Genomic DNA, 24,570 nt, shown 5'->3' on the forward strand with positions numbered 1-24,570 from the left:
GTATCATGTAAATTAAAATCGTATTAGAGTTTTCCTATGTTAAGGAAGTCGTATTAAAATCGTATGTAGATTAATATGTATGTTAAAAATGTCTAACATATGTTAAGATATGTCTTCCTACTTGTTGATGTGTGTTTTATGCACATAACATTCAGAATAAAATACCAAAGTACTTTACCCTCTCTTGAACAAAATCACCTCAGATGCTAAGGATAAGATCAATTAAAATGATTCCAAGGTTTCTATAGTCAGGTCTTGACAAGTGGGTAACTCAATGGTTGATGTGAATTGCTGTTTTCACTTGGGGACTTACACAATTGTTCGAATTAACTTCATTTATCATGATATGGAATGGGTGTGCTGATAACTTAGCATATGGCAATGTAGTTTTGGACTTAAGACTTAGTTAAAAAATGGCAAAAAGGAATAGGGTTCATGGAATCTATTCTAAGCCTAGGAATGTAGGAAATGATGAACAAATTTAGTGGAATCAAACTAGTCAAGGTCTCACCATCAAATTGAACAGATTTTGACATAAGGTTAGTGCAATCATCTATACTTATAGATTTTTCATGTTGTGGATGCGTATGATCCCTGTCATCTAACACTTGGTCAGGAATGAGGAAAAGTCCACACTTCCTCATGAAATCCACCGACATTTTGGACCACATTCTTCTCTTTACTGCCTGCTCGTCCATTAGGTTGGCCTATTAATCTTCTATGTCTACCTTGTGGATGAACTTTCCCCCCCTGATCCTTCCAACTTTCTTATCTGGATCAAACCTTTCTCTTCTCTTATATGTTGCAAATTGATAGAATGCAAGTTCCTCGCTGTGCTGGCTGCTAAGGCGGATTGGCAAACCTCCAATGTCTTCCCAACTGAAATAGGAAATGCCATGCCTGTTCTGTGCTTTTCCTTCTGGATAGAATTAAACTCCAGAAGTTGTCTCACCACTTCCAACAAGATCACTCTGTCAGAAGGATACTTGGGAAGCCTGTAGGGTTCGGATTGAAACCCATGAATCCTAAGGTATGTGAAAGTGGGAAACTGTATATACCACGATCCACATTTCTCTATCAGCTCTGTTGCGTCCTTGGACAACCTCTTGTGGACTCCACCTTGCAACATTTGCGTTATGTACATTGTGAATACATCATTCACTCTCTTATAATCTTCAATTCGATACATGTTCAGCTGTGGATACCCCTCATAACTCTTGAATTGTCCTTGTCCATTCCCGACTTCACCTCTGCATATCAATCCCTTGTATGTAACAAATTGTGCAAGCAGGTACACCAAATAGGAAGTCATGGCAAATAACCTGGATCGCTCCACATTCCTCAGCTGAAAATCCAGATTGTCACTCATGATTCTCGACCAATTTATCAATGTTCATTTCAGACAATCCTGGATAAAATAGAACATCCATCCATCGTATATTGCACCCTGCAACATCCCCATCACTCGGTTAAGCAGGATTACTAAATCACTGTATTCATCTTTGAAGTCTGTGCACATGAGTGTCTTGGGAGCCTTGGAATGATGAGTCCTAGGCTCGATCATCCATTCCTTGTTTACTATGGTTTTGCACACATCCATCTTCTTCTTATATCGGTCTTCATATTCATCCTTAGTTATATCTTTCATGTCTGCTCCACGTGGAATTCCAAACACCTCAGCAATCGCATCCTCAACAAGGTAGGCAATGATGGCACGCTTAGGAGTCTTGATCATTCGGGATCGAGGATCATAACATCGTGCACATTTCAGGATAAGCTCACTGCACTGTATGGATTGCGGAAATCCAACGGCCTGATAAATGCCACTCTTCATAATGTTCACATAAGCTGGGGAAAGAATCTGGCTCCCAATGCCGAACATCCGTTGTAGCATCTGGCTCATGTTTAGGAAATGCATGTTCGTGTCTGTAACCTCCTTCCATCTAGATGACATCTTGGATTCTGGATAGAATCCAGTCTCAACTATCTTCTGTTGTTCTCCTTTTCTTGAGTCCGGACTTCGACATCGTACTTGTATGAAGCTAGAATAGGACTTCGGAAAATATTTCTGACAAAAATTCTTATTTCCTTATGATCTAGACAAATTTGGGTATGGAAATCAGGAAAACAATCCACACTCTCAATAGATTTCAACAATAGAATGCAAAATGTGACAAGGTTAGGGTATACAACCCTCCTGAAATTCATTACAATTAATAATTTTCAGACCAAAGTCTGAAAACACCTCCTTATACCTAGAAATTATATTCAAATTATAGTGCGAAGGCGTATACCGTATCAAACAATGACTAAGGAAAGGTGTGAAAGGTTGTCTTTTTACACAAAACTGTCTGAAGACACCTTCCGAGGTCAACAATGGTTGCCAGCAAATCTGAAGACAACCTGCAACTTCACAAATTAATCTCTAAAAACATGTTGCAATCACCCAAATGTGCACAAACGTGATGAAAATCGACTTCAATGCTGAAAACAATCAATCTCGGGAATGTAAGTATGGCTGGTAAAAAGAATATTTTATAGAGTACAAGTCTGAAAATGAATTGTTTCAGACTTACCAGCACCTTGCAAAGTAGTAAAAATCCCTAAAAATGATAAAAAACGCCTTCCAAACAAGATCACCAAAAATGAGAAGTGGCTGGAAATGGAGTTTTTTTGAGAACAACTGCCTATCAATGGAGTCTCAGACCTGTAACAACTTAAAAAGCTCTGAAAAATGCACTGAAAATGCCTCCAATTAGCCTCTAGGCAAAATCTCCTTAGGTGGAAATCAACTGGGAACAATGTGTGAAGTCTGAAAATTGAACTTCCAGCCAACAATGGAGGTAGAAAATCTTCAGCAATGGTGGATATATCAGGTTTGAAAACAATTACTAGCAACTCCCAACAATGGCGCCACCACCCAAGAAGGAAGAAATCACCAAAAATGGAGGTAAAACCTCCCCAAAACAAAAATCGCTTTCCTCCAAAAATGGCACCACCTCCCAAAAATCGCCGAAGTCTGAAAAATGAAGCTTCAACACACTCCAATGGCAGCCAATAAAAATCGCCTTGGGCTGAAAATGAGGAAAAATGAGCAACAAAACAATCTTCAACCCAATGTGTCAACTTGACACTTCACCAAATTTCGGTAGCTGGAGAAAAAATCACTTTAGCAAGTACACACTTGGCAAATATAATAATATTATAATGCTGGCCTTTTTTTTTTTAAACTTGTTTTCACCTTGAACTTTCACCACACAAGCAATGTGGGATAATAAACTTGTACTTATACTTGCCTGTCAAAAAGACAATTTGCTTCTAGAAGGTAAAATCATTAAATACTCATTGCAAATCATTTATTAATTGTTATTTATTTTTAAAAAATTGTTCCACTTTAAAAAAACAATTAAATGTGGGTCACTTTATTGAAAGATTTTAAAATTTAGATAAAAAATGACCAATAGGGGAAAATCAATTTTAATTGGGATAAAAATCTTAACAAAATTCATTAAAAATCATTAAACATCCCCTTTGGGGGAAAATCGCCCCAAGTAGGGATAAAAATCCCTATCAAAAACTCATCAACTTGCACAAAAATGGGTCTAGGGGAAAATTGATTTGGGTCTGGAATCAAAATTCCAACTTAAACTTCATCACTCAGCACAAAAATCCTACTAGGGGAAAATCGACCCTTGTCTGGACATTCATCCAGACACAAAATTCATCAAAATCATTCCCAGTGAAAATTCGCCTAGGGTTTGGAATGAATATCCGCATAAAAATCCACAAAATCTCGTCACAAAAGTCTTGGTGGAAAATCGATCCATTTCAGGAATCATCATAAAAGTCATTCGCAACCTTATCCACACTCGCAGTGGAAAAACAAATGTAGTCAGGAAAAATCCCAACACTTAGTCAAATTCTTAGTCATCTAGTGGAAAATCGATCCTAGCATGGATTATGAATGGGGGAAAAACAGGGCATGTCTGGATTCCAGGGAAATCCGGATTCCAGGGAAATCCATGTCCACTCCGGATTTTGAGTGGGAAAAATCATGGGTAGTCAAGAATATGAGGGGAAAAGCACCTCTAGTGTGGAATTTTGACCTTTTAACCCTTAGAATATGGATTTTCATCCTGAAAATGATGATTTTTCAACTCAAAATCACTAGGAAACTTCAAAACTCAATACAACTCATCTAGACTTGGGCAAATTCACCAAAAAATTGAGACACAAGGAAACCTATCGGGATAAAGTACAAAATCAACTTGAATAACTTCCTGTGAGTGAGAAAACAACTCCAAAAGGTCCTGAAACACCTTAGCACTTTAAAATCACCGACATAGACATTCAAAAACACGTTAACGCTCAAAAGGTCTACACTTAGACAAAATTAGGATCATTTAAAATTGCAACTTTACGCACTTGATCCTATAACTTCAAAAACCCTAAATGATAATAGGCATGATCAAAATTCCGAGACTCGGACACAAGAAACTCAAAATTGCCCACTATGCTGCCAAAACCCTAAACTAACCAACACGGAAAGTAGGAAAAGAGGGGGTCCCCGTTTGCAATGGGGCGATGTGTGAAAAGGTCACAACACTACTACGCATATCTAATATAGTTATTCAAATTTATATATGAAAGTTTTTGTATATTTGATATATTTATGATTTATATAGCAATAATATTTAAATTAAAATTTAAAAATTATTTATATTATAATATTCTAAAATTTATTATAATATATATATATATATTCAAATTTAGTATAATATTATTTTATTTTTAAATTTATTATTGTAAATATTTATTATTTATATTTAAAAAATTAAATTTATATAAGATGAATTTAATTCAAATTCTTTTTTGAATTTTTTTTCCTTGTCGAATTTTGTTGTTGCTGAATTTGAATTTGAATTTGAACCTTTTGACTTAGGGTATAACTGATCTCTCCTCTTCAACTTGTATCTCTTTCATTTGTTGTTCTTCTCGTGGAGGGGATGTGACTTCTTGTTCATCATCATCTCCAATGTTCACATAGGTATCATTGCTTGCTTTATCATTGACTGGCTTGGGTGAAGCTACCTTGTCTTGGACCTGTTGATGTGTTTTTTATGCACATGTGAACACGGAATAAAATACCAAAAAGTATCTTGTCCTCTCTTGAACAAATTCTCTCGGATGCTGAAGATTAGCTTAAGGATTATTTGAGACAACTCCAAGGTTCATGAATGTAGGGTCACTACGTGTGGATAAGCTTAGTTGGTTTGATGTGATTATGCTGGAATCACAAGGGGACTTACATTCGAATGCTTGAATGCTTGATTTGTTGGAACTTGATCATCTGATATTTCAATTGGGCGATGCTCTTTGTCCTAGACTAACTTGAATTGAAAAAATGGCAAAAGACGAAGGGTTGAGAGAATCTATTCTAATCCTAAGAATGTAGGAAGATGAGTGAACGATTAGATGGAATCCTACTGAGCAAGGTCTCACCATCAAAATGAACAATTTGACACAAGCTCAGTGAATCTTCTAAGGACGATTCAAAGATGTTCGAACCATTACCATCAAACATTGATCACCATTTAAGTTAATGCATGAGCAATGAGTGTAGCACGATTCAAAGTTAAGCTCATAACATTCAACAACTTCTTCGATTCAATCTAATCAACATTGAGCAATGAGTGTAGAACCATGAGGCTTGTTGAAATAACAAATTTCACCGTAACTTTATAGAAAAGAGTCTCATTTACAAGTCATACCAACAATTCTTCCCTCTCCTAATCTACTTCTATTCTATCCTCTATTCTATTCTTATTCACTAATTATTTGCTACCCACTATTCTAGCACTATTAACTATTAACCTTTACAAATGAAGAGCTTGAGCCTTTTATAGTGCTCTCAATACAATTCAATGACTCAGATCAAATCTCTATCAATGACTAATATTTTACAATGAAAACCCTAATTAGGGTTTGTTACAACAAACTCTCCTTATCCAATGAGAAAATTACATTTCATGAGTGTGGACCAATAGATATCAGGGGTAGGTGCCTCGAAGTTTGTGCCATCACTAGTGACTCGGGTACATTGCATCTAGACATGTTGATGTGGAACCCTCGGATTGGTGAAGTAGTGACTAGGATGATGATTAGGACGCTGCTTCAACTTGCACTTGTAGAATTGACTTGTCACCATGAAGGGATGTTGAGAGATATCTCTTGATACTCATCAATATTTAGCTTGCTCAAAGCAGTGGTGATGGGAAGTATTGATGTAGCTAAGTCTTTCTTCCATCCTCGCCTGCTTGCCTTTGGGTTATTGTATGACTTCTCCATCATGTTCCTTTAATCTGTTCATGTTTCCATGGTGCGGTGAGAATCTTGACTATCTTGAGATCTTTTCCCTTTGATGTTCTTGTATTTGCATGATGAGGCTTTTTGAAGGCAACCTCCTTGTATCTTGTCCTTGGTGTTGAAACTTTCTCCTTGAGGTCTTTACTCCAATCTTCCTCCAATGTTTCTTCATTTCCTGCAAAACAAATAAGCAAACATCAAATACATATGATACCTCCTAGTCTGATGTAATTATGTATTTTCATGTGATTTGCAGGTTTAACAAGAGCATCTATAGAAGGGGTCCCTCCTTGGTTGAAGCAAATTTGTTGTCTTCTTGATGAATTTGCTTCTTCTTTTCTGACTTTGCTGTCACCAATGATAAATTTTGCCTTCCAATCAATTCTAGATTTTGACTTTGTTGCTGTCCCTTTATTCAATTCGCCTTGCTAATGACTGAATTTTCCTTCTTTGAATATACTTCGCTGTCTTTAAAAACTGAATCTTGCTGACTGTTGGATAAATTCGCTTAACCTGCTTACAAAATTCGCTGATGATAGAAGACAATGTTTTGTTTTGATTCTAAAATGATCTTGTGAATGCCTTTATATATGCGATATGCCTTATGAAACAATTAGGCCGACTTAGTGAAAAATGAATATCAATTAACCTTTCATGTTGGTCGACTCTTCATTTTAAGTTTCCTTCATTGAAAATTGAAATTTTGAATATAATTTAGTGCCAAACCTTTTGTATCATGCGACTCTGCTTAGGAACTTGATCAAGGTACATTCATTTTGATTAAGCATTGATTTCGCTCAATGTCCTCTTCAAGGACACGCCCTATATGGTGTTTCGCTCTTGGTTCTCTTAGAGGACAGGACCTATAATTAATTTGCCGTCTATCCTTGATGAAGGCGGGACTCTTGATGTATATTTCGCTCTATGACCGCCTTAGGGACAGGCCCTATAATCAAAATTCTCTCGCCGTCCTTTTGAAGGACAAGACCTATATTCAAAATTCGCTCCATGTCTGTCCTAAGGACAGGACCTATAAAATCGCTTCATGTGTTTGATGATCAAACTGAAGGCAAGGACTTCGCCCAATGTCTTCTTCAAGGACAGGTTCTATAATAAGTGAATTAGCTCCATGACCACCTCAAAGATAAAACATATCAATCACTTAGCTCTGTGTCCTCTTGAAGGACAGGCCCTATAAACAAATTCACCCTTCATCCTTGCTAAGGACAAGACCTATATGGGAAAGTTCGCTCACTGTCCTTGGTAAGGACCAAGTTAAAATATAAACTTCGCTCTCTGTCCTGGCTAGGGACAGGCCCTAAAGTGCAAATTTCACTTTGTGACCTTCTCAAGGACATGACCTATACCAATTCGCTGGCTGACCTTTACTCTCATCAATTTTCTTCATGTCATTTGGGCGGTCAAGACCAAGACAAGCAGTTCGCTCCCCTCTTGAAGGACAGGCCCTATAAACAAATTCACCCTTCATCCTTGCTAAGGACAAGACCTATATGGGAAAGTTCGCTCACTGTCCTTGGTAAGGACCAAGTTAAAATATAAACTTCGCTCTCTGTCCTGGCTAGGGACAGGCCCTAAAGTGCAAATTTCACTTTGTGACCTTCTCAAGGACATGACCTGTACCAATTCGCTGGCTGACCTTTACTCTCATCAATTTTCTTCATGTCATTTGGGCGGTCAAGACCAAGACAAGCAGTTCGCTCCTTGTCCTTTCCAAGGACGGAACCTATATGATAAAATTCGCTTGAGTACTGGCCTAAGAACAGGACTCATGTCAAACTTTCGCTCATCGTCCTTTCTAAGGACAAGACCTAAATGGAAATTTCGCTGTGTGTCCGGCCCAAGGACAAGACTCACAAGAGAGTTCGCTCTGTGTCCTTCCCAGGGCAAGCCCTAAAATGGAATTTTCGCTCTGTGACTAGCCTATGGACAGGCTCAAAAACAAAATTTGCTCTATGTCTTTCCTAAGGACAGGCCCTAAAACAGATCGCTCCATGACCATCCTAAGGACAAGATTGATAAGGCAGTTCACTCTGGAAGGCCAGCAAGGCACATGGTTTGATGGAGAAGTTCGCTTCAAGTGGTGAGTGAGGTACATATTCTCAAGAAAATTTGCTCTAAGCTTTCTCTAAGGTACATAGAAAGAATTCGCTCTAAGACCCCTGCAAGGACAAGGCAAAGACATGTTCAAATTCACTCGATGACCATCAGCAGATCGCTCTGCACCCTCAGCAAGGACAAGGTTAAGGTAGTTAAATTCGCCCAATGTCCTTTTGAAGGACATGACCTATATGATCAAGTTCGCTTGATAACCGGCCTAAGGACAAGATTTGAGGTGAATTCGCTCTATGACCATGGTGAGGACAGGCCTTATAATTAAAAACTCGCTCCAAGCCTAAAGGAGGACAAGCCCTATCAAATCTCGCTTCATGGTCTCTCAAGGTCTAAGCTGATGGAAGATATATGATCAAGTGAAGAAACTCGCTTCATGACCTATATGAGGATTTCGCTCTATGTCCTTAGTAAGGACAAGGCTTAAAGACAAAGCTCGCTCTGGGACCTTGATGAGGACGGACCTAAAGTGCAGCTCTCAGACCTTTGGGACGACATTCGCCCTTGGCTATACTTTATTGATTGAAACTTCCAATTCTTGAGTCACTTCAATGTCCATATTAAATTAATCTTCAAAAATGATCCTAGGGAAGACTCCTCATTCAATTCCTTTCCACCCGAGTTGATGAATTCTCTGGCCACTCAAGAAATTCTATCCCTTTAATGCAAAGATTAATAGTTAAGACCCTAAGACAACCTAGGACTGAGCAAAAAGGACTAACCCTAGAAAGCGAAAAGTGGGGGTCCCCATTTGCAATGGGGCGATGTATGAATACCTCACAACAGGACCACTTGCTGCTTTCCCTTACTATTCATTCCATGATCAATACTTGTTCCAACTGCTTGATTCTCTTCCTCTTGATGTATAGATGAAGCACCGAAAGAAAGATGAGGTGCCTGACTTGACTTAAGTTTCTTCTTCGGTTTTTCTTCCTCATTAACTTCCTTTTGTTGGGATCCCTTGGAATGAGATGATTGAGCTGCACTCTCATTATGACTCTCATTTTCCATCCCTTCATTAGATGACTCCTCGTTTCACATCATCTGAAATGTCGCTTGAATACCTTGATCACTCAATATATGAGGTTGTGCCTCCGCCCATCATTTTGTGTTTGAAATGATAGGCTCCATCAACTCTTTCAAATCTGTAATCTCAATATCGTTCCAATTGACCTTCACTTGCTTATTCTTTTCCATCTCATACATTGGTAGGAGATACTTGCCATTGTCTTGTGTCTGATCGGCGACTTGGACTACCTTAGTTGCCTTAATAATATCAATAGGTAGCATAGAGCACATCTTCTTTCTTATTCCCATATCATCTGATGCATTCATGAAGTGATCCTCTAGGTGTAACTTATGTCTGTGTTTCTTTCCGCTTGTCTTTCGGACGATGCCATAAGGATCAAAGTTGTCTCTAGGAGTGTATGGTTGGAAGAGGAAAGACTTCAATTCTTCACTTATCTTCTTTGCTGCTTGTAGAGATGGGCATACCTTTAAAGACTTTTCTAATGAAATAGGAAAAGTAATCTTCGTCTTCGTTTTGTTCTTTTGTATGTCATCAACTGTGTTATTATTGCGAGCAATATTAGCTTGTCAGTGGGATACCGTGTTAACATAAGAGGTGGGCAAGAACATTCTTGAACTCTTAGATAGGTAAACTTTGGAAACTGGATGAACTATGCACCAAATTTCTCTATCAATTCTTTTGCTTCTGGAGATAGTCTCTTGTGAATGCCACCCTATACTGTCCTCGTGATATGCATAGTGAAAGCATCATTTACTCTTCTATAGTGAGGCTTGTTAAGATAATGCAACTGTGGATAGGACTCACATGCTCTCAATTGTCCCAATCTTGTACCAACCGGTCCCCTGTACATCAAACTTGTATACTCATATGCCCAGGTGAGAGAGAATATGATATCAGATATATGATCCCATGCAGAATGTCTTTGTCCTCTCCAATCTTCTGAATTGCACATCAATGGTGTTACTAATAATCCTTGCCCAATGGGGTCTTTCCTTTCCTAATGACACTATGTCCATGAAGTAGAACATCCAAGGTTCGAACTGAAAGGCCTATGGAATCCCAAAGACTCGGCTAAGAAGCGTGATCAAATCTCCAAACTCCTCTTTGAAGTCATTTCTGTGAAGCGAGTTGAAAAGCTTGCATTGACGAGCTCTACTCTTCACCACCCAATACTTGTTAATTATCTCCTGGCATTGGTTGAGATCATCCTCATAGACTGCCTTGGCAGCATCCTTGCTCTTTGTTATCATATGGCTGAGTTGAGGTATTTGAAAAGCTTCACTGATTGCATCCTCGGAAAGGTAGGCAAGCTCTTTTCCATCAGGTGCCACGATCATCCTCCCATTTGGATCATAATGTCTAGCGCACTCCTCAATAAGCTCATTGCACTATACGGCTAAAGGGAAGCCTGCCGCCTTGACGATACCACTCTCAATCATCATCTTGGAGACGCTTGATGGTTTCGTGGTGTATAACAGGCCTTGAAACTTGTTCATGTTGTGCTGACCTAGGTTAGGATCGCCTATATGACATAATCTTGGACTCCACAATGATGTTCTTGGAATCCTCCTTGATGAGAGCCAGCCTCGCTGCTGCCATCCTGTACCTGTGAGAGTTGGCTAAGTTAGTTTTATGGAATGGATATTTGCTTGCAAGAAGGAATCAGCCTCCTAGGCTAAGAACAATCTAAGAAATGATAATTCATCAAGACCCCACAATATTGCATAAAACCCTAGGTATCTAAGTTGAACCCTCAGCTTGCAAATCAGACCCATTACTGAGCAATATCACCCAAATACAGCAAAGTGAAGACAAAAACCCTCATGAAGAAACAAGTAAGAAACCAAATCAGTCACAACATGAGGCTCGATTCCTCACAGAATGAAGAAATAAGACTTGTTTCAGATCTATCATGCAGTTTCAAAGTGAGCGGACATATCACCTGTTTTTATACTTTTGGAGCAAATTTATACATCTAAATGTATACACATTTTGATTGATCGCTGGTCCTGTACAAACCTTTAATGTGAACACACTGATCCCGTTAAAATTTGTTGATCAGCTGGGCTTATGAAATAAGCTTGATCTTTTATGCCACAGTGACAATTTCGCTTTCAAAATGAACAAAATCGCTGGTCACGAGAGGATTTTGGACAAATTCGATAATCAGAATCGCTGATATGGGAGAAATCGCTCTTCATAAAACACTGCGACAACTTTGAATCTCTGATCAAAATTAGTAATCGCTGCCTTTTGAGGTCCAATTCACTGTGCAAAGCCAGTGCACTTATCAAAAATGATTGACAAAACTGCCTATCAAGTGAAGAGTGGATCGCTGATCAATGGATCTTGATTAGGCACAATTCTTTGTAAATTCATAGTCACCCCATTCAGAATCACTGTCAAACAAGGAACGTAATTTGCTGATGATTCAAAATCGAGCTTGAAGGGTTTGCTAATGTCAAATTGCCAATGTCAAATCGTTGATATCAAAATGGAGTTGCAGCATGCAGGCAGGAGTTCGCTGTGTCCCCTAGGATAAATCGCCAATGTCAAAGCTCTGAACATAATTGCCATAGGTGAAAGATGAAATCGCTGTGTCCTAGGATAAATCGCCAATGTCAAAGCTCTGAACATAATTGCCATAGGTGAAAGATGAAATCGCTGCGTCCTAGGATACTTTCGCTCTCATGATCTGATCAAAATCAGATCAAAATTAGATCGCTGGCCTCACAGTTTGCTGATGAAGTTCTATTGTTGGCAAACAAAGGCAAAATCGATTTCAAATTGATCAAATGATATGATCAATTTGAAGCTTATAGAAATTGATACATCATTACAAAGGGGTTGGCAACTTTCATTTAATGCTTCGATTGGGATGATAAACACCATGAACACCCTTATTCAATATTTGGTCGATATGAATTGCAAATTTAAAATAACTTGATACTCCAAATCGTGGTGCTTTGGAAATTCAAATTTACTTATTTTTTAAAAAGACAAGATGACATCTATTAAATGCATCATGTCAAATCTTCGAATTTTGCCTTTTGAATTCCAATCGCTTTGCAATCATTTCATAGGTGAACACTTCCTATTAAATGCAATTCAATAATATCAATGCCAGCCACTAAGTCTTACAACTTTGTGCCACCTTAACCATTAGCAAGAGGCATCGAGTTTTGCTCCTAGTCGTCCAATTATAATTGCCTTGCAATTATCTCATGAAGGTATTTTGCAATCTAAGTGTTTCTCATTAAATGTATTGCAACTGTTTATTTGCAATTCGACCTTGAACTTAAAACCATTTGCGCTCACACTTGAATATTGCACTTGATACTTGCAATCTTCCTCGAGTTCAGAATTTTGCATTGAATGCGGTATTTGAGGTTGCATCGTGGAGACTCTAAATCTTGAGCTAGCCTTATTGATTGTCTAAGCATTGCATGCGTCTCTTGTTCTTCATTTGCTACGTCCATTGAATGGCTTACATCGTGTTGATCAAAGCAGTGCCACCTTGAACTCACCCCATTCAAACTTGAACTTGCTCATGAGAATCGATTAGTAATAGATGATCAAAGTCAAAGGACGGGCCTCTTGGTCAAATGGTGGAGTTCTTGACAATCACATCTCATGTTCTAGCCTCAAACGTGTAGCCTTCTAGATTGGAATGCCTTGTTTAAAGGATGGGGTTCATGTTCAAAGACAGGGTTCTTGGTTAGAATGCCTTAACCTTTTCCATGCCTTAGCCAAATTTTTCGATTTTGCAATTTTTGAATTTTTTAAATTTTTAAATTTTTCACTTTTTAATTTTTTGATTTAAAAAGACTCTTACTCTACGCTAAGCTATTACAAAGACTTTGACACTTTATTCTACAACTACAAAAGCAAAAGAGAGGGGTCCCCATTTATGATGGGGCGATGTGTGATTTGGTCACAACAAGACCTCAAATTCGAAAAGGAATTGGTTTGGATATGATTATAATTAGTTTCTGGATTCAACTGTGTAAGAACTTTTGCATCAATGTTTCGGGTCACACTCCGTGAACCGTCATCAGGATGAAAGAGGACAGTTGAAGAAGAAAAAATGGAGAGATGTTTTCAATGGGGGCTTCTTGTCAGGGTTAAGAGTAATCAGGTACTTGAATGTTTTTTCCACCCTATTTTCTACATCTTCATTAATATTTTACATTATGTTTCTTGGGCTAAAATCCCTTAGTTGATTGGTCTTTGCTTTATTTTTGTTATGTATAGTGCGCAACACCTTTTGGATTAAAAGATTTGGTTCACACTTATCGTCTTTATTGATGTTTATGGTGGTAGTTTTGTGTTGTTGGGAGTTATTTCTTGTGAATCAACCTTTAGATCTTTGATGATGATTTAATAAAGAGATGGGATGTTTTTGATCTGTCACTTTAATAGATGATTTAGATGATTTATCTTGTCAAGTTATTCTAGGAATTTAAATGCTTATGCCAAATCAAAATTCTTGAAAGAAAAATTAATCTATGAATTTGGATGTGTATGCTAAATTGAGATTACAACAAAGTAAAACTCAAATGTCCCCATTTTAGGCTTAAGCATTTGGCAAGTCCCTTATCCTATAATTTGATTTCCCGTAGGTTAATTGGTGGGGTTAGGGAAATATTTATTTCAATAATTATATGAGTTGTTCCTAATATTATTTGGAAACGTTGTAAAGGATAACTTAAATATTATTAATCAGGTTGCCTAAATGGGGCAAAACACAGCCTTAAATAACTCTTAGGAATGTTTTTTTTTATTATTATTATTTTGGGTACAGTTAGAAGAGTAATTTTAAATTAGGTTTTGTTGGGTGAAAAGCAAATATTATTATTTTAATTCCCTGAAGAGTTTATAAAGCTATTGTTTTCAACTTTTCCCTAGGACAAAAACCCTTTCCTAAATACATTTGAGGACAAAAGTCCTCTAGACTAAAGGTGTAAGTACATTCAATGATTACCAATGAGCTGATTTGATTGTGTGGGATTTTCAAAAAATACTGCAGTTGATTTGATTATCCAGAATTTGTGTGTATGTGGAGTTTTTAGATTATGGTTGTGGTGTGTTGAGTTATAGGTTTCTAGGTTTCTATGATTTTTATTTGCTGCTTGCAGCAAATCTAAATGATAGGGAGGATTTGTGTGAGCTGTACATATTCTAGAGCAAATTGTAAGCTATTATGATACTCACCTGAAGTGCCGTGTCTAGTGGGAAATGCTAACTGCAGCATAGTGAAGACTGCTGCATCGTTATTTTTGAAGGATTAACATTGCATTTACGGAACCATACACATTTGGTAATTGGTATGACCTGCTATACATTGTAAGTGCTGTGGTTCAGTTTTGGAATCTGCCAGATCAATATTTGTTGGTATTTATTAATTTAATCATTTCGAAGTCTATCGTAACTTCTAGGGTATGAATTGCACCTTTCTTTATACTTTTGGAGATCTATGTAGGAGCTGTTTGGTTTAGTATGGTATTACAGCAGCTTGAATCCGATTTCAGTAATTTAGTAAATAGTATTGTGATTTCATATCTAAAAAATTGTCCATTGCAAATATTTTTGTGGTTCAACTGAAAACTGAAAGGTTTATCAATGGCTAATCTGGAAATAGTATATTATTTCTCTTTAAATTTTTATGTTCAGTTTATCACAAGAATACTTAAGAATAGTAGTAGCTTTCAGTTTGAAACAATCTGGAATGCATTGGCACCAACTTGTTTTTAGTTTTGACATTGTAAGTTTCACTGGATTCTAGAAGGAATTACCACTAGAAGCCTCTCTAATATTTGCATAAGCTTTGTAAGGAAGATTGCATTGCATAGTTGCCAAGATTCTCTTATCTTAATTCAGTTGAATAGTTGCATGCATCGATCTTGAAGCCTTGTTGCCAAAATTGACAAATTTATCTTTCAGTTGCAATTTCATGAATTGTAAACAGTGCAGCTTGCTGCCAGATAGTGAAATAAATTGCTTATTGTTCACATTGCAGCTATCATTTCCTGTAAATAACTATTTTAGATTTCAATTCTACTTGAATTACAAATAGAATTTCACAGTTTTGATATCTTTTGTTAGTGGGGATTTCGGAGATGTGAAGATATTTGTTGGGTCAAGACAAACAAGGCCAATCCATCTCCAGGCTTACGTCATGATTCCCACACATTATTTCAGCACTCAAAGGTAAGTAGCTTGAAGCTGTATGTAATTAAGTTACCGACTCTGAAAATGTTAGAAAACATTATTCATTAAGTTACTGGAAATAACTTGCTTCATTTAGTTGATGTAATTAATTTTCTTTATATCTGATCTCTTCTTTGATCTATGGACTTTTCTTAAAACTGCATTAATGATACTCTGGCTTAGCTATATTAACTTATATAGAACGCTGCAGGAGCATTGTTTGATGGGTATAAAGGGAACTGTTCGTCGGAGTACTGATGGGCATATAATTCATGCTAACATTGACACAGATATAATCATTGCAGAAGAACCACCTCAAGGTTGGTAATACTTCTTAGTCATTATGAATTGAACTATAGATCTTTTGCTTTCATCTTACACTCTAGTTGCATAAATACATTGCTAAACATTCAATTATCTGTATAAGCATTTAGTTACTGTCTAATTCCATAGAACAGAATTCCATCGTGGAAGCTAAGAGAGTTGGTCATCTGAAGCACCCATAAGCAGTAGTAAAATGCTCTTTAATGGAAAGAATTGAGTTTGCGCTAAGCCGTTATGGTTTCCATTTATAGTGTTGTTTTCAAACATTGAATAATTTTGAGAAGCCATTAATTAATTTTGTATGGATTACATGGTTTTGGTCAAGGGAGAAATGTAACTGGTTGGTGTATATAATTTATTTATCTCTTACTTTGTCTAGCATACTTTTCATAGAACTTTAATGATGTATTTTTGTGCAAAATTTAGGATCAACTACAAAGCCTGAGGATCTATATCGTATAATTGAACACTTTGCCCTTGGTCGCCGACGCTTAGAGCTTTTTGGTGAGGACCATAATATACGGGCAGGTTGGCTTACAGTCGGCAAGGGGCTTTCATCATCAAATTTCAATTCAGAGGTATGTTTCTGTTAATTTTAATGTTTAAGCCAATTAAATTTTGAGATGCATTGTATATTTCTATGGCATTTACTGTTTTACTTGTGTAAGTACATTTCTGGCACTGCTAGATTACTTAGAAAATTTGCATTTCTCTTTGAACTTTGTATGATCTAACCCTGATAATTATGATGGATAAGGAATAGATGGACAGTAGAACTAATTTAAGGATATGATGATACAAATTTGCTTATGGGTGGACATAAGACAGACATTTAAGATTATATCAAAGGGAAGACAATGCAAAAATAATATTTTGATAAGATAGGTGAAAGGTGTTAGCTTCAATGGGGAATGACTTGGTCTTGGTTTATGATGCACAGCATATATGATGCATTACAGTAATTTTATTTCTAAATAAATTGGTTGGAATAAGATTACTGCAGTGCATGACAATGAGACATATCAGCTAGTAGATTTGAAATGGAGTGCACTGTTCCAAATTGCAACTGCTCCACAATATTACTCGTGACTTTAGTAACATTTTCTTGTGTGTCAATTAATTTTTAGTCTATTACTCTTGCTTGCTTCATTCCATGCTTTCTTTCAGGACTCTCTGTTCTTTTTTCTTTTGTAACTTTTTACTTTTTAGTAATGACAAGTAGGTTACCGATCTTGTTTGTTCCACTTCTCATGTGCTCATTCTTGTTGTTTTCTTTGACTAGTGTGTGTTTGTTGCTTATTTCTTCTGTTGGACAGTGTCTTACTTTTTGATTTTCTCATCTCATAGTCGTCTTTCTTATATTATACTTAACTAAATTTGGGTTATCCCTGTTACTTTAATTGCAGTTTTTGTATATTTGGAGTTCTATTAACTTACTTTTGGTTATCTGATATTCGACACTGCTCTTTGAAGTCTGGTATGGTTTTTTTGAGTCCTTTAGAGTATGATGTTTTCTTTTTCTTGAAGTTTGCATCACATATCTTCCTTAGACATAGTTGGTTCCTGGGAGCAGGCTTTGCTTCTTCCAATACTCAAAATGGACTCTTGCTTCTCTAGCCTCGTTGATTGATATTTTGCTTCATCAGTTGTGTTTTATACATCTTGAATTCCGACCATTAGTGGTCTGTCATCTATCCGGTTCTTTTGACACAGCCATGGAACCAATATTAAATCAATAAGAGTTGTACTGTCACTCGTCTTGGTTTTGCATTTTGTCATTTGAAAACATTTGTCAGACTGCAATATATATAGAGGGCAGAAACAATAGTTTGACGCGTACTAAATTTTTCCCATCGTATGTTGCAATATGGAATATATTTTTTAACCAAGAGTCTAATGGCATTTCTAATTGAAAAGTTAGAAGGCTTTCTCATTTTTGTCATATTTGTGAATCATTTAGATCGTAATGTCTATTATATTTAACTTTATTCTTATATGCTACAACTTTAATCTTCCACAGGAATTGGTGGTGTCCTGACATATCAGGACAAACACATGTTTATGAATGATTATCTATACAGATTTCAAACTAACGGATATAATGAATTTTGTGCACTATCTAAGATTGATTTGTTTATTTTCTTCTTTGATTGGAAGCTGTGATGAAAATCTCTTGTGATTGTGTTATATGTGTATTATGTGGAACAGTGATTCCGCAAAGTTCTTGCATGTAACAAGATTGCAATCTTCTTTCAGGGCTACATCAAGAACTTTTTAGATAAAGATGGGAAAGTTTGGCAAGGTGGAGCTGGTCGTAACCCACCTCCTGATGCTCCTCACCTCGTTGGAACCTCACCTGAGATAGAAAGTCTTCGACCTAAATCTCCACCACAAAAAAGCCAGCAGCAGCAAACAAATTCTGTTTCACAGCCTGCAGCGAATTCTACAAGCAAGAAGGCTTCATCCACATCTCCAGGTCCTGCACAGAATACACAACCATCAGCTGTGGCAACTTCTGTTGGTGGATCTGCTCAGGAAGTTCAAGTTTCCAATGCATTAGGCTCAGTACCTGCTTTGCCTGTGTCAGAAATGTCTAGAACTGGCAGTTCTGTTCCAATTAATGAACAAAGACCAGTTCCTGTGCACCCAAGCTCCTCTAAAACGTCAAGTATGGGGCCGAGAGCTGGCTTGGAGGTTGATGGCAGCACTGAGGAGGAAAAATTTCTAGATGCAGGAACGCCTGGAAACCTGGATTCACAGAAGTAAAATCCTTCCTAGTTGCCTGCTAGATGCAGGTGTTTTAAATGGAGGCTCTGACAGCACCTGTTCTTCTTGTATCATGCATATCACAGCAACTGCTATTTTTAAATTGTCAAGGACAGACAGAAAACCATACAACTATTGCGGAGGGAGAAAGCTGCTGGAGGTTTGGGTTCTGAGTATTCCAAATTATTTTGTTGTTTTTATTGATCTGAGGGAATTTTTCCTTTTTCCCTTTGTATCTATGCCCCCTGTTACTAGATGGCTGATAATTTCGGTCTCTTAATTGAAGTCTGGATTTTAGAAAGTACATTTTGTTCTAAAATATCCTTGATTCAGTTTTCCAGTGAGTGTATTCATTATATATTCTTTTGTCTACTAACTCTCATTAATGTGTAAATATGGAATCAAACGACTAACATAGGTCTTCAAGGGAGTAGTTTTTCAGATTTACATACCTTGCAACTCATATATAATATGCCATGCTGAATTTTTCTCTTTGATCTTGCACTAAATTCTCATCTAACTGTGACTGACATTCTTTGTTGACTTAATACGTAGCCAAATGCATTCCTGATTCATATGGTTTAACATGCAAAACAGGAAATGCTTAATTAAGTCATCTGATTTTGCCTTTATATTCTTTTGTGGTTTTATTTTCTTTTCAAATGTGTTCAATTCTCATTGGTAATCCGTTTCTGACAATAATCTATTCATGCCCTTCTTTTGTTGATTGATGTGATTATGTAAATTTATACAACAATTCCAAGTCTTGTCTTTACTCTGAAGATTTGTTGTCAAGTTTTTTATACATTACAAATGAGGATGTAGGTAATCATCCTTTGCCTGTGGTGAGCTGGGACTTCATTGTTGCATCATTTCTGATCATATTTTATGTACAAAATCAAAAAACAAATGGAAACAAGGCATTCGGTAGGCAACATCAACAGTCAATTTATATGCAGCTCATTGGTTTCTTTTGGTAAGAAGTTCTGCTATATGTACATTATCATCTTAACATCTGTGGGCATGCATTGTGCATTGCGATTAAACTGGGCGTATTAGTTGCTCATGGTACTCAGGGCCTCATGGAGGGGGCTATTCCTCCAAAGTTAAGGTTCCTGGTAGTCCCATGAATGATGAAACATATAAAATGCATTAAATATATATTTTCGTAACCTTTTAGTTCTTACCATTTAAAAGGGAGATTTTTACTGACCACAGGCTTAAGGGTTTTGTTGACAAGTAGTCCACATGTAGTCCGGTTTGATTGGATCCGTTCCAATTTTTGAGGGATAATTCTGTATCAAGACTGCTAAAAACATGTAGAAAAGCTGAAAAATCCATATTCATGTGAATATTTTGCTGCAAAGAATCCAGGAAACTTTCCTTCTTTGGAATATTAAGTGAGTTTAAATGAGAAGACTTCTGGCAGCACTGTTGACATTGTCATTTTGAAAATTCATAAAGAGTTTTGCATTGAATGGATTCATACAGGGGGCATAATGCTACAACATGATAGATGATTCCTTAGATGATTCATTATCATCCCCCCAATTTATCCCGTGGCTGATTGGAACGAGGAACTATTTTCTTTGGGGAGCCATGGATTCGTCATAGAGCACTCCCTCTTTGAAGAAAAACTCTCGTTTCAGATCTGTTATCTCTCTTGATAGAAATCAGCTCTGCAAGGAAGATTTTCTGCAATTTATTCATCACCATGCTCATAGAAAGATTTTTCCATCCCTTTTTTTCCCACAAAAAATCGACCTGGTTGTTGCCTAGGGATGGAAACCCCACCAAAGGTTTTATTTTCCATGTTTAAAATGAAAACCCGTCTTTGGATGCTTGAGGACAAGTCCCTTATCTGCATATTATTGGGGCTTTTCCAGAACACAAATCTCTGAAACTCTAGATGCAGGAGTACTGGAAGCCCTCAGGATCTTTACATTTGCTGATAATGGCAAAGGGATACTTCACCATCATCTTCTCCACCACACAGGGGAATGGTCTGTTTTTTCAAGGAGGCCAAAAGGGTTTGAAATAAAAGGTTTGTTTGCAAGCCATTGGTCTCATTCCAAACTTGTAGATTGTTTGAGCATAGTACCAGTTTGTGTCCAACCACCCTTTGTTCCAAGTGAATACGGGTAAGAGTCAATCCACAAGAAAATTGTAGTAGCAATGGGTGAGTATATTGCAACATCTGAATTTACCAAGTAGCCAGCTGTTCTTAATTGTGTAAGTATTCGTGTCAATATTGATTTGGAAAAGCTGCTATCCAAGGGGTAGCAGCCAATAGCTTATGACAATATCCCCTTTAGTATAGGATTTACAATGAAATCTGGCCAGTGTCTGCCGTGCACATCAATCACAAGTTTAGATAAGCTACCCAAACATCAGAGGCAACCTCTCAAGAACTCCAACAAAAATCTACTAACCTTCCTAAACAAGTACCAGCGTCCAATCATAAGGAAAAGCCTCAAACATTGAGGACAAATCCCAGGTCCAATCTGCATTCAAAAGGAAACCTTGGCACACAGCGGGAAACACTTGAAACCAAAAGTCCTTTCAATACCTTAACCACATATGAAGATGAGGAGGTGGAAGATATCAAAGTGAATAGTCAATTGACTTACTGAAATCCATTTATAACCAGATTGGGACTAAAGAAGCAAATGCCCCAATTCAATCAGGTAACTTCCCATACCCAAATGACATTGGAGCATCTGGGCTAATGTGCAATCCTGCACAATCATAAATATTTTCAAAATTTGATTCAAGTTTATGTTAAGTTTTGTGTGTTTGCTGTTCGTGCCTTTTTGCTTGTTTTGAGAAATGCTTCAGGAAGTTTGTAGTTTGTTACTATGTCACAGGGTTTGCAGAATGTCAAGCAAAAAATTCAAGTTCCAGTGAACTTAAAGAAATCTAAAAAAATCTTTTAATTCACCCTGAAACTCGCACAGAAAAAGGCTTACGACCTTTTTTGTTAAAATATTTTTTAAAATGGGTTTTCTGGAAGTGTTTTGGATTTTGCATGAGAAAACAATAATCTCGAGCTTTACTATTTTCTGTGAGAATCAAAAAAATTACAAGGAGTTTTCAGCGACTTATTTTCTTTTGCTCCAAGAAACCATTTAAAGCATTAATAATTTATTGTGGCATTACCGGGCCGACTCTTATCAATTTGGGGTCAGATATTCCACTCCTTCCAAATTGATCAAGTCTTGTTATTTGTAATTATGATACACAGACAGCACGAGGACAAACTGGTAATTCACTATCTCAGCATCTTTGGGAAAGGGCATAGATGAGGACAGGCTTGGGCTCTACTATATACGCCAGGTGCTCATGATAAAGGAATCACTTGTCTATGAACACCATTTGTTTTGCTTTTTTTTTTTCAAAAATATTTTGAGATCTTGTGCAATAATAAATATTTTTAGGTATTATTACATTAACATTTAATATATTAAAATTAAAATTTTCTAAATATTCAAAAATAAATTTAGACTTAAGTTTAATCATTAATATATTTAATAAATAATAAATAAATTTAAAACATTTTAAATAATTATATTTGTTAATAAATAAATTTAGAACATTTTTTTATGAAGTGCTAAAACTTATCAGTTGTTAATTACCCTTGTTTGAAATGTTTGCGTTCAACTATTTGTTTTATTGCAACAAGAATACGGAGAACTTGAAGGTTGCCACATGTTACAGGCAGCGCTGGATACCAGTTGTGAGGTGTCTAGAAATAAAGTTAATGTGCATGCAAATCCATTATAGACAGTCTGCCAGCCATATTTAACAATTTAAACAGGATGACAAGTTGATTACTTTTGCCTTTGGCAGAGATAGTCAACTTCATCTTGTTTATTGCTGATTTTAGTGGTGGTTTATTAATCTTGCAACAACGAACTCTCCTGGTTTTTGATGATCAGGTAGCATGCCTTGTCACCCAGCCATGACTTCCAACTCCCTTTCTGTTTTGTGACATTAGACTTTGTCGTTTGCTTGATTGGCTGGTTCTGTAAAATGTTTTCTTGGCAAATCTTTTGGTTGTGTGGGGTTTTATCATTGTTCTTTTACAATTTAAATATCATGGAGGCTGTGCCTTGTTACCAGATGCATGGGAAAACCCCATAGGGTGAAAATGATTGGTCATTAGTAGAGATTGAAGATTGTTTTGCTGTTGTGGCCGTGTGAAGGCATTCAAAGGCGGTAGTCAATAAGGAATGAAACAGGCAAAGGAGAAGGATTATGTGAGAGGAGGAAGATGGTCAAAATATTTTAGATGAGAAATGAAAATAAGAGGTAGAATGAGTGACATAACATGTCCAAAAGGAAGAGTAAGACAGTTGAAGAGCTTGAAGGATTAATAGATAAGTGGGAGAACAGAGCATGCACAAAAAGTTGCACCATGAAGCTACAGGACAGGAAAGAAAACCAGTGAACAGGATTATGGTGTAGATATTTGTGTGTGAAGAATGTTAGTAGTTGACGCATTTACCAGGTGAAAAAAATTATTATAGAAAGGATATCAAATTCCGGAAGCACTTTGTTGAATGTAATAAGCTATGAAAAGTTTAATAAAATATTGTCATTCACATATTTTGCTTCCAAATTGTCTTGAAAAATGTTGATTTGAATTTTGGACTGCTAGGTTGGGCAGATTGTAATAAAACCCCCTAGTCTAGGTCTGCACCACCAACTCTAATCAAATGCTTCACAAATCAATAATCAATGCTTCAAAATCAATAACGAGATTGAGAACTTAAAAAGTAAAGCAAAAATGTTGGTCTAATTTTGAATGCTTGATTCTCTAGCCCAAGCCCTCTGATAAGTAACAAAGGCCATCACCAAAATTTTTCATCACTAATCTCCCTTTGAGAAGGACTAGGAAGCTCAGAGAGAACATATCACAAAAGGACAGGCACAACAATTAGACACTTTTAACAACAATTTAAAAAAGATTTACAATAATGGACTGTGCATGATGGCAAAACATACAAACTGCAAACAATTTATTCAAAAGTAAAATGTATTTCTTGTTTTTAAATGAAGGGAATGGCCAGCCTTCAAATATCAGATCAGTGCCTACTCCTGGAACAGAAAGTCAAATTTGAATCATATGCTAGTGATACAGTAAACCCTAATTCTCAGACGAGATTAATATACTCTCTGCCTTGCAGAGCTTAAACCCTCAAATGCCATTCTATCACAAAGATGCATTTCTACTTAATGATCCACAACCAATTTAAGAGTTCCACGTATTAATTCAAATTTTTTTTTCACCTTGGCATACTGTTGCACAAAAGTAGAACAATTTCATAGCACAACTTAGATGCAAACTAACACAAAACGATACAAAGAACAAGATATATACACTTAAGGATTCCATGAATGCCCTAAAACTCTAAAATAATAATGGAGACATAATACAAAAATGAAATATAAGTAATGTCTTATGTAGGTTTTCTTAATCAGTTTGCAAAGCAATGGCAAATCTCATACAAACTCAAAATTGGTTACATTCATATACACTTATGAAGGGAAAATACAGCTCGCCTTAGATGAGCTTTCCCAAAAATATTAACAAAGGCCAACCCTTTACAAGAGAAATTTAGACCCATATATAGGTCTACGACTAGGACACACAGTTGTGAAAGAGAAAGACGTGGCTGTTTTGAATTTGTAGAGAGCACCCATCTTTGACGTCATCATATCCAATGCCTCAGTGTTGAAAT

At 36.8% G+C, this 24,570-nt stretch overlaps 1 protein-coding gene across 4 annotated transcripts in view; it reads left to right on the plus strand.

Moving 5' to 3' along the window:
- The window catches only part of LOC131071252 (N6-adenosine-methyltransferase non-catalytic subunit MTB), a 59,330-nt gene extending 40,146 nt beyond the window's left edge, over positions 1-19,184 (plus strand). For all 4 annotated transcript variants that reach the window (XM_058007007.2, XM_058007010.2, XM_058007008.2 and 1 more), the window contains 4 exons: positions 15,632-15,736; positions 15,948-16,056; positions 16,487-16,638; positions 18,317-19,184. In XM_058007007.2, coding sequence (XP_057862990.2) covers positions 15,632-15,736; positions 15,948-16,056; positions 16,487-16,638; positions 18,317-18,826 — 876 coding nt within the window. In that variant the 3' untranslated portion in view covers positions 18,827-19,184. The remainder of the gene's footprint in view (positions 1-15,631; positions 15,737-15,947; positions 16,057-16,486; positions 16,639-18,316) is intronic.
- Positions 19,185-24,570: the final 5,386 nt, after the last annotated feature.

The sequence above is a fragment of the Cryptomeria japonica genome, chromosome 8 (genome assembly GCF_030272615.1).
Source record: "Cryptomeria japonica chromosome 8, Sugi_1.0, whole genome shotgun sequence".
NCBI classification, from domain to species: Eukaryota; Viridiplantae; Streptophyta; class Pinopsida; order Cupressales; family Cupressaceae; genus Cryptomeria; species Cryptomeria japonica.